Source organism: Tupaia chinensis, unplaced genomic scaffold, assembly GCF_000334495.1.
Source record: "Tupaia chinensis unplaced genomic scaffold, TupChi_1.0 Scaffold144171_2, whole genome shotgun sequence".
Lineage (NCBI taxonomy): Eukaryota > Metazoa > Chordata > Mammalia > Scandentia > Tupaiidae > Tupaia > Tupaia belangeri.
In genome coordinates this window covers 203,503-212,063 of record NW_006204028.1, presented here as the reverse complement: position 1 = coordinate 212,063, position 8,561 = coordinate 203,503, and the positions used below count along the sequence as shown (strand labels likewise).

The 8,561-nt window shown below is 50.8% G+C and overlaps 1 protein-coding gene across 3 annotated transcripts in view; it reads left to right on the top strand.

Annotated features, from left to right (window-relative positions):
- TTLL6 (tubulin tyrosine ligase like 6) overlaps window positions 1–8,561 on the top strand; it is a 36,313-nt gene that overhangs the window by 11,037 nt on the left and 16,715 nt on the right. For 2 of the 3 annotated variants that reach the window (XM_027767335.1, XM_027767333.1), the window contains exons 7-10: window positions 1,823–2,048; window positions 3,340–3,515; window positions 6,952–7,140; window positions 8,027–8,201. In XM_027767335.1, coding sequence (XP_027623136.1) covers window positions 1,823–2,048; window positions 3,340–3,515; window positions 6,952–7,140; window positions 8,027–8,201 — 766 coding nt within the window. The remainder of the gene's footprint in view (window positions 1–1,822; window positions 2,049–3,339; window positions 3,516–6,951; window positions 7,141–8,026; window positions 8,202–8,561) is intronic. The other variant, XM_027767334.1, reaches the window with a different exon arrangement.

Genomic DNA, 8,561 nt, shown 5'->3' with positions numbered 1-8,561 from the left:
ACTCTTTCATCAGGCCTTGCTCCTTCCCACCTCTCTGCCTTCGCTCAGTTCCAATAGAAAACACCAGAAAAAAATCCTTAAAGGCCCTTCTGTCGAGGCGGAGTCCTTCCTCTCGCCTTTCCTTTCCCTCTTCCTTTTTCTCCTCTCCATCTTTTCCCACCATCTGCTTCTGATACGGACTGTCTCACCTGCCTCAGAGTTAGTAACTGAGGCCAGCCGTGCTCCCGATCAGTCCCCGCCAGGCTGCCACCTCAGTAGCAGCAGTGCTTGGTCAGAGTGAAGGAGAAGGCAGAAAAAAACGGAAACCTGCAGAACTCCGGGCCGACTCCTGGCACATGGCTGGTATTGAATCGACTTGCCTAACCACTGGGCATTATGAAGTGGTGCCATAATGTTTATTCATTGTGATGGGCCCTGAGTCATCAAGAAAAGGTTATATTATATCTCGTAACATTTATTATAAGAAGTCAGGGAAGTGTATAATCTATTTCAGGAAGGTTTATTTCCCAATTAGGCAAATTAAGTACATTTTTTTTTCCACTTGAAAGGATTAGCTTCAGGCGATCTGGAAAAATCCACTTCTGTGCCATACTCCCTTCCCTGATGGTGGCAGGTAGAGGAGGTGGCCTCTGCATTAAGTGGCCTTTGCTTATCTGCCTTGGAGCTCTAGTTGTGTAGGTGCGTGTCGACTCCTCAAATGGCCCAGAGGCTGCCCATGACAGAGATGGTGGTTTCTTGGTATCCCATCACTGGGTGAAGCTTTGCAGGCATAGCTGGCCCTTAGCAAATGCTCATTGTCTGGCCGCGCCCCCTTTTGACCCCTTTGGCTGGAGTCCTGTGTGTGTACTTTTCAAACTCCCTGGGTGAGCCGTGTCTCTTGTCTTCTTCACTCTCCTCTGTTCTTCTCTCCCCCGTGTCTCCTCCTCCTGTACTTCCGCTTCAGCTCTCTGTGCACACATGTGTGCGTGTGAAGGGGCAGGTGTCTGTCTCCATTGTCTCTTGGGTGTGTGGGTTTTGCCGTCTCTCTGTACTGCCCAGCTCAGAGCTGCCTGAAGCATCCACTCAGGCGTTTCCTAAAGAACCCTGCACGTGGGATTGACTTCTCTGCGATAGGCCAGCCGTCTCCGTTTACCTGTGACTGAGGGGTTCCCTGGAATGTGGGACTTGCAGTTCTCACGTTGGGACAGTCCAAGGTTCCCAGGACAGTTGATAACCCTATCCGTGAATGGACCTTTTCCCTGTGGGCTGTACTTGAACAAGATTTTTATGTTAGAGTGGCTCCATGGACTAGTGGTTAAGGGAACTGGATCCCACATAGACAACTATGGCTCGAATCCCAGCCCTGGCAGGGTTGAAAAATATGAGTCACAACAAGATGGAGAAATGGGTAAGGGACTGTGGTGTGATTGCACCCATAGGGTGTGCAACCATAGGGGGTGCTTTCTCCCCCTTCCTCACTCTCTGTCTCTCTCTGGTAAGTGTATACACCCTCTAGCAATTGAAAAGAAAGTTTTCCACCCAAGATGCCTAATGACCTACTAGCCTGCAGGAGTTTTCTGGTCACAGTGAAAGTGCCCAGGCCATGGCTTCTGCATCCTGGTGTCTGCCCACCCGGGGCCCTGGAGACCTGAGGGCTGCAACCCTGTGTATCCTGCAGGCCCCCTCCTGCCGACACAGCCCTGGGGTCACCAGGCTCCTGGGCATTCATCGGCACTGGCCCTGGGGCTTTATCTTCTCTAGAAGTTTCTGGTTTCCAGTACACTGTGACCTTGGATGACCTGAGGTTAACCGTGCTGCCTCATGGCCTGTGGCTCCCTTCCAGGAAGCTGTCTACTTTCAACCTGTACATGGAGACCCACGGCTACAACATGGCGCAGGTATGGAGAGATATGGAGGACGTCATCATCAAGACGATCATCTCGGCCCACCCCATCATCAAGCATAATTACCACACCTGCTTCCCCAACCACACGCTCAACAGCGCCTGCTTTGAAATCCTGGGCTTCGACATCTTATTGGACCACAAACTCAAACCCTGGCTGCTGGAGGTAGGGAAGACTGGGCAAGGAGGGGAACCGCCTTCTTACTGGCTCTGCGGCTGCAGGGACTCCGCCTTCCCGGCACACCTAAGGCCGTTTTCAACTTCCTCCCTCAGCGCTTGCTGCCTGGGGCTTGTCTCTTAGCCGAGAAGTGGCCACCAGAGGGGGATAGACGGCTGGGAATTAGAGAAGGCCTGTGCCTCCTTGAGGTCCGCCCAGACTCGGCAATGCCGATCCCAGGCACTGTGATTCTAAAGGCAGCCCTCCCTTTGTGACAGGGTTGTCTCCCGGAAAAGGGGTATTCTTTGTCCAGGCTGGGGTGACAATGCGATGTTCTGTGTCAGGCGGGAGCTACACCTGGACTTCTCAATTCCAAGCACCAGAAGGGAGTGATCTGGTGTCTGCTGCCATGTAAATGGGTGGAGGACGAGTTTTCTGCCTCCCCCAGACTCATGGCATGGCAGGAGGAGGAAGAGAAGCTTTCTGGGTGGCTGCCTACTTTTCCAATTGAACTTGACCTCAGGAGCCCTCAGCAGGAGGTGACTGGATCGCACATGATTGACTGCATGGTTTGAGTCCCAGACCTAGTGGCTTAAAAAGCACACTGGGTGTGTGGGAGTGGGGGGAGGTGGCGGGAAGTGGATGGAGCAAGCTCTCCTGAGCTATGCCAGGTGCTAATGACATGGAGTCAGGCTGCAGAGTGGAGGCCCAGAATCAGAGACCAGATTCCCAAGGCTTCGTCCTTCCTCCATTCCCAGCACCTGTTCCCAGGTGTGGTGGGAAGCAGGGTATGGCTCTTTGGAGCTTGTACTCAAACAGTGGGATGAGCTACCAGGCTCGACCTTCAGAAACTGCTAGAATCTGCACTTGTCACACTGCCTCTGAACAATATGGAATCTGCCACGAGTGAACGAGCACCTCCCCCTCCTCCCGCCTGCCTCCCCCTCAGCCCTGGCCAGGCTCTGGGATGTCTGTCCTTTCTACCCCCTGCCTCCAGTGCTGGCCCTTTGGACCTCCCCCTGGCATCTTACTCCATGGGACGCACATGCACATGAGGGAAGGAACACCCCACACCGAGTGGGGGAGGCAAGAGGGGCCAAGCCCTACGGTTTTCCAAAGAGGCCGAGCTGAGGCGAAAGCTGATTAAACTTGGTGGCACCCCGCCTCCTTTTTCCACTGTGCTCTACCCAGGCCTGCCCCTCTCGCTTTCTTTCACTCATGTCGGTAGCCAGGGCTGATGGCCCCACTCTCTGCTCTCACTCTGGGCAGTCCAGGGCCAGCTGCCACCTTGTCCTCACAGGTCAACCACTCTCCGAGCTTCTCCACTGACTCGTGGTTGGATAAAGAGGTGAAAGACAGTCTGCTGTATGATACCTTGGTCCTGATCGACCTGGGAAACTGTGACAAAAAGAAAGTCTTGGAGGAGGAGCGACAACGGGGGCGGTTCCTGCAGCAATGTCCTTCTCGGGAGATCAGGTCAGCCCTGGGGGCCTCATTCTCTGACTGCCCTGGTCCCAATCAGCCTGACCTGTCCCGGTCTAAGTATGACCTGGCAGCGTATTAGTCACACGGTCTACCATTTCTCCAAGCCCTGGTGTTCTTCTGTGAAATGGAGCTAATGATACATAAGGTTGTTGGGAGAATTCAATGTGGTAATTTGTATAAAAGGCTCAGCAGCTTTGTGTGTGGCAATTGAAGCAGCTGGATCCTACATGGCCAGGGTGCAGTTCAAGTCCTGAACCTGGCAGCTTGAAAATCACACTGGGCACTTGTGTGTGCATGCCCAAAAATCTCAAGAGGAGGGACCAGCAGTTAGTGTAATGGCTATGTCACTGGACTCCCATGTAGTCGACTGAGGTTCGCATCCTGGACCCAGTGGCTTAAAACTTATGCCGGGCGCGTGTGCGTGCGTATCCAAGATCCTGAGAGGAGAACGGAGGAGAAGGGATTGTGGCGTGGCCATCCCCTGTTGGGGGTGATTTCTCGCTTTCTGTCTCTCCGTCTCTCTCTGTCTGTCTGGCAAGCGCATGCGTCCTATAGCAAAGAAAAAAAAAAGGAGAAGGGAGAAGAAGGGATTGCCATGTGGCCATTACCCCTGAGGAGTGATTTTTCACTTCCCTCCTCTCTCTTTGTCTCTGTCTCTCTCTGATGAGCACATATACCCTATAACAAAAACTAAAAGCAAAAAAAAAAATCTTGCTTGGAGCTGGCCCCACAGTCTAGTGATTAAGGGAGCTGGATCCCACATAGCTGACCATGGGATCTGGATCCTGACCCCAGTAGCTCGAAAACCACACTGGGTGCATGTGCATGCATGGCCCAAGTCCCGACAGGATGGAGAAATGGAGGAGAAGGGATTGCGGCGTGACCACACCCCACTGGTGGATGCTTTCTCCCTCCCTGTCTCTGTCTCTGGTGAGAACATGCACCCTCTGGCAAAAAATAAAATAAAATAACCTTGTCTGTGTGGAAGGATGTTCATTTCTATTAAACAAGAATCCATTTTGGAAATAAGGTTATATTGCAGAATGGAGCATCCTAAACAGTTTTATTGTGAATATTCCTTTGTTTCTAGAAGTAGGAAATTAAGTTATAGACACATAACGATATAGAATGGATTTGAATTGGTTAGTATCATGTGAAGATTTAGGAATTATCAATATAACAAAGCCATGGAGCCAGCAGGTGATGTGGTGGTTAAGGTGGCTGGACTCCTACATGGCTGATCCCCGTTCAAGTCCTGGACCTGGCAGCTTGCTTTCTCATTTTCCTTTTCTCTCTGTCTCTCTCTGGTCAACCTCAAAAAATATAAAATAAAATAATGACAATGAATAAAATTAAATAATAACATAATTCTTTTTTTTTTTAAAGCTATTTATTTATTTTTCCTAAAAAGAGATTTAGCTGTCTGGTTCCACTTCTCTGCATTGGCAGGAGCTAACACCCTGCTTCCCACGGGCCGTGTTTGCCTTGTAACAACAGGGGCCTGCGCTCTGCAAGGTGACTCTAGTGTCGGGGGACTCTGAGCCTGGTCAAGGAGCTGCCCTCATTGCTTTTTTTTAAATTTAATTAAAATTTTTTTTTTTTACATTTTTTTCCCCCATTTTATTCATTCACCAAATACCTTAAAATAAAACTATGGACAAAGCTAGAATCTAGTTCTAGTTAAAATTAGAAAATTAGCACTGTAATTTTCTTCAGAAACATTTTGAGTTAATTAATTTACATTCATTCCCTGAGATTGTCACAACATACAAAATGTGATTTTCCATCCAAAATATTCTGCATAGTGGCTTAATTATACATCATCACTAATTTTCCATTTCTAGTTTCATATATATACATGTATGTGTGTGTGTGTGTGTGTGTGTGTGTGTATATATATATAATTTTTTTTACCGTTATTTCTCACCCTCTGCCATTTCTCACCCTCCTCCCACACTATCTTAGGTGTCTACAGTTGTTTTCCATTCCTTTTCCCCCACACATTTTATTGATTAACAAAATTTCTTAAGTAATCTAACTACTGTGAATAGCAAGTTTAGCTGGGATGTACGTATGTTGCTTTTTGGATCCCTCTCCAGCCCCCTTCCCTGCTCATCTGCAGAGCCAGCCTAGTCTGGGAGTGAGCTTCTGGAGCTGGGGCAGTAAGTAGCGTTCCTGCTTGGGGGACCATGCTGCTTAGCCACTTTCACATGTAGCACCTTCCCTGTAAGGAGTGCAGAGGGGTAGGTAGGATGGGTTGTTGTGGTCCTGGTCTTCTTTTTATTAAATTTTATTTATTATTATTACATAGATATTTTTAATTTGCTATAGAGCACATGCACTCACCAGAGAGAGCCACAGAGAGAGAGAGAAAGAGAGAGAAGAAAGATGAGAAAGCAAGCCACCAGGTGTGGGACTCGAACTGTGGTCAGCCATGTGGGAGTCCAGCACCACCACCACAACGCCACTTCCTGGCCCCAAATGTGGTCCTGTTCTTGAAGCCAAGGAGACTTACCCGAGGTCACCTTGCTGGTGATGGCAGGCCAGGACCCAGAGTCCAGTAGGTCAGGTTCTGTCACAGTCCAGGAGACCTTCTGCTGGCCATTCTGTCCCCAAGCTCCTTGAGAGGGAGGCAGTGTCATGTGCTGAGGAGCAGCCAGCAGGGCAAAGGCTGCCTCTGAATCGGTGGCTCTTAGGTTCCCTGCTACAAAAGGGAGCTTGATCTAGCCCATGGCACTGTGGTTAAGGCTGGATCCCACATGGCCAACTGCACGGTTTGAGTCTGGACCTGGTAGTTTAAGAAACATGCTGGGTGCATGTGTATGTGTTCCCAAAACCCCAAAAAGGGGGATAAGTAAAGGAGAAAGGATTATGTCATGACCATCCCCTATGGGAGGTGCTTTCGCACTCTCTCTCCCTGGTAAGTACACGAGCCCTCGGTAAAAATTAAAGGGCAGAGAAGACGGGGTTATCATTCTCTCTACCTGACCTCCATCCGCCCCACCAGGGTGCTGTGAGGAAGAATGAGATCATCACAGCTCATCCAAGAAGCCTTCAGATTCAGCCAAAAGCAAGCCTCCATTCTCCAGAGAAGGGCAATAAGGGCTGTGAATGTGAAGGTGGCAGCAGTCTGCCATCTCACGACGAAGCCAAGGGGGACATGGGTTTTGCTTGTGACAAGAGAGGATTGGGTGAGCCGTCAGAGCTGGATCCTAACCAGCTCCCAGTGCATCATGACGGGGCTGTCCGGGAAGGCCCTGGAATCTCCGTTCAGGGAAACATTCATGCATTTATTTGGCAAATAGTGACTGACCACTGTGATGTACAAGGCCTCCACCTGGCCCTAGATGGCATCCAGCTTGACACGTCGCTTCTAAGCAGGGCCCCAAGAAAGTTAAACTGCAGCCCAGTGTTCTGCTTCCCACAGGATCATGGAAGCCAGGGGTTTCCAAGCTGTGCGCTTACAGAAAACAGAGAAGTACGAGAAGGAAAACTGCGGAGGGTTCCGACTGATTTATCCTAATCTGAATTTGGAGAAGTACGAGAAGTTTTTCCAGGACAACAACTCCCTCTTCCAGAACACAATTGCTTCCAGGGCTCGGGAGATGTATGCCCGGTAGGAAGGCTCCCAGGATGAGGTGGGTGGGATGTTCTGGGGACTGTGCTTGACCTGCTGAGTGATTGCCCAGGTTAGGCATGGGGGGGGGTTGTCTCTGAGCTTCAGTCCTCAACCCTGAAGTTACCAGAGGAACATGGTTCTGGTCTTCCAAAGACCAGGAGTTAGAAGGTCCTCTAGTGAGGGGCATGGTTAAGTTGATGGGTAGTTGTTTCTGGAAACTCACTCCTGAAATAGACTCCCCCACTTTACTCAAGGCTGCTCACCCCCATCAGAAATAGACTCCCCCACTCCACTCAAGGATGTTCACCCCCATCAGCTGCCTCATGGGTTCTTGCAGGTATAAAACCTAAGAGCAGAAGGGACTCAATCCCAATCCACCACCCATTTTATGGTCAGGGAAGTCAGAGCAGAGAAGGCATCTCATAAGATGATGACAGAAGACATCATCACCCTATTTCCTCACTTGGGGGACTGAATTATTTCCACTGTATCACACTGCCTGTTGTCCACCCCCAGGATCTGTTGTCAAAGAGGCCTAGTATATGAAGTGGTCCAACGGGGAAGCTCCTGCCTCCAGCCTCATACTCAGACCCTCTTCCCGATACCTGCCATGGATGGGAGGAGACAGGGCTGTGGTGGAGTTACTGGGTTGTTAAGAACAGGACCACAATTCCCCCTTCCTGCATGTCTCTTCTAAGGATACATGGCTGAGGGCTGATTCTTCCTCCACTCCCTCTCTTTGGCCTCCAGTCCCTCGAGCAGCCTGGATGCTTTGAGGGAAGGATGAGAGAGCACTCCGCCATCTTGTCCATCCCTTGAGGAGAACCCTGGCCTTGAAGTGCATCTCGTCCCTCCATGACACTCACTTGTCCTTCCTTTGCAGGCAACTGATCCAGGAGCTGAGACTGAAACAGGAGAAAATCTCCTTCCAAATGAAAGAGAAGAAGGCAGAGATGCAGGGGGAATCTGCAGGCGAGCAAGCAAGAGGCAAGAGGGAGAGGAGCTGGCAACAGACACTGCGGGAGAAACACAAGGCCGCCCCCCACGTCTCCAGACAAGTAAACCCGGATGGGAGGGGAGACATGCCCAGCACCCTTCCCCGACTGGGGCCAATCCGTGGAGGGGTGCTGAGGAGACCATTATTCAGAGTCCAGACACACTGAAGGGCTGCCCGGAGGGCTGGGCCACAGGGAGGGGAGCACAGAAGCACACGGAGCCTGGAGTCTCCCAGAGGATCACTCCACCCAGGCAGCAGAGGGCTCTCACTGGTCTGTCACTCCCTTCTGGGACTGGAGCAGCTGGCTATGCCTGGGGGCTGAGTGGGAACCCCAGTTAGGGAGCGGGCTATGGAACTTCATATACCCATGGTCCTCAACTCCGACGAGGGGTGGAATGCTCCCCTCTACCAGGGCCCTCGG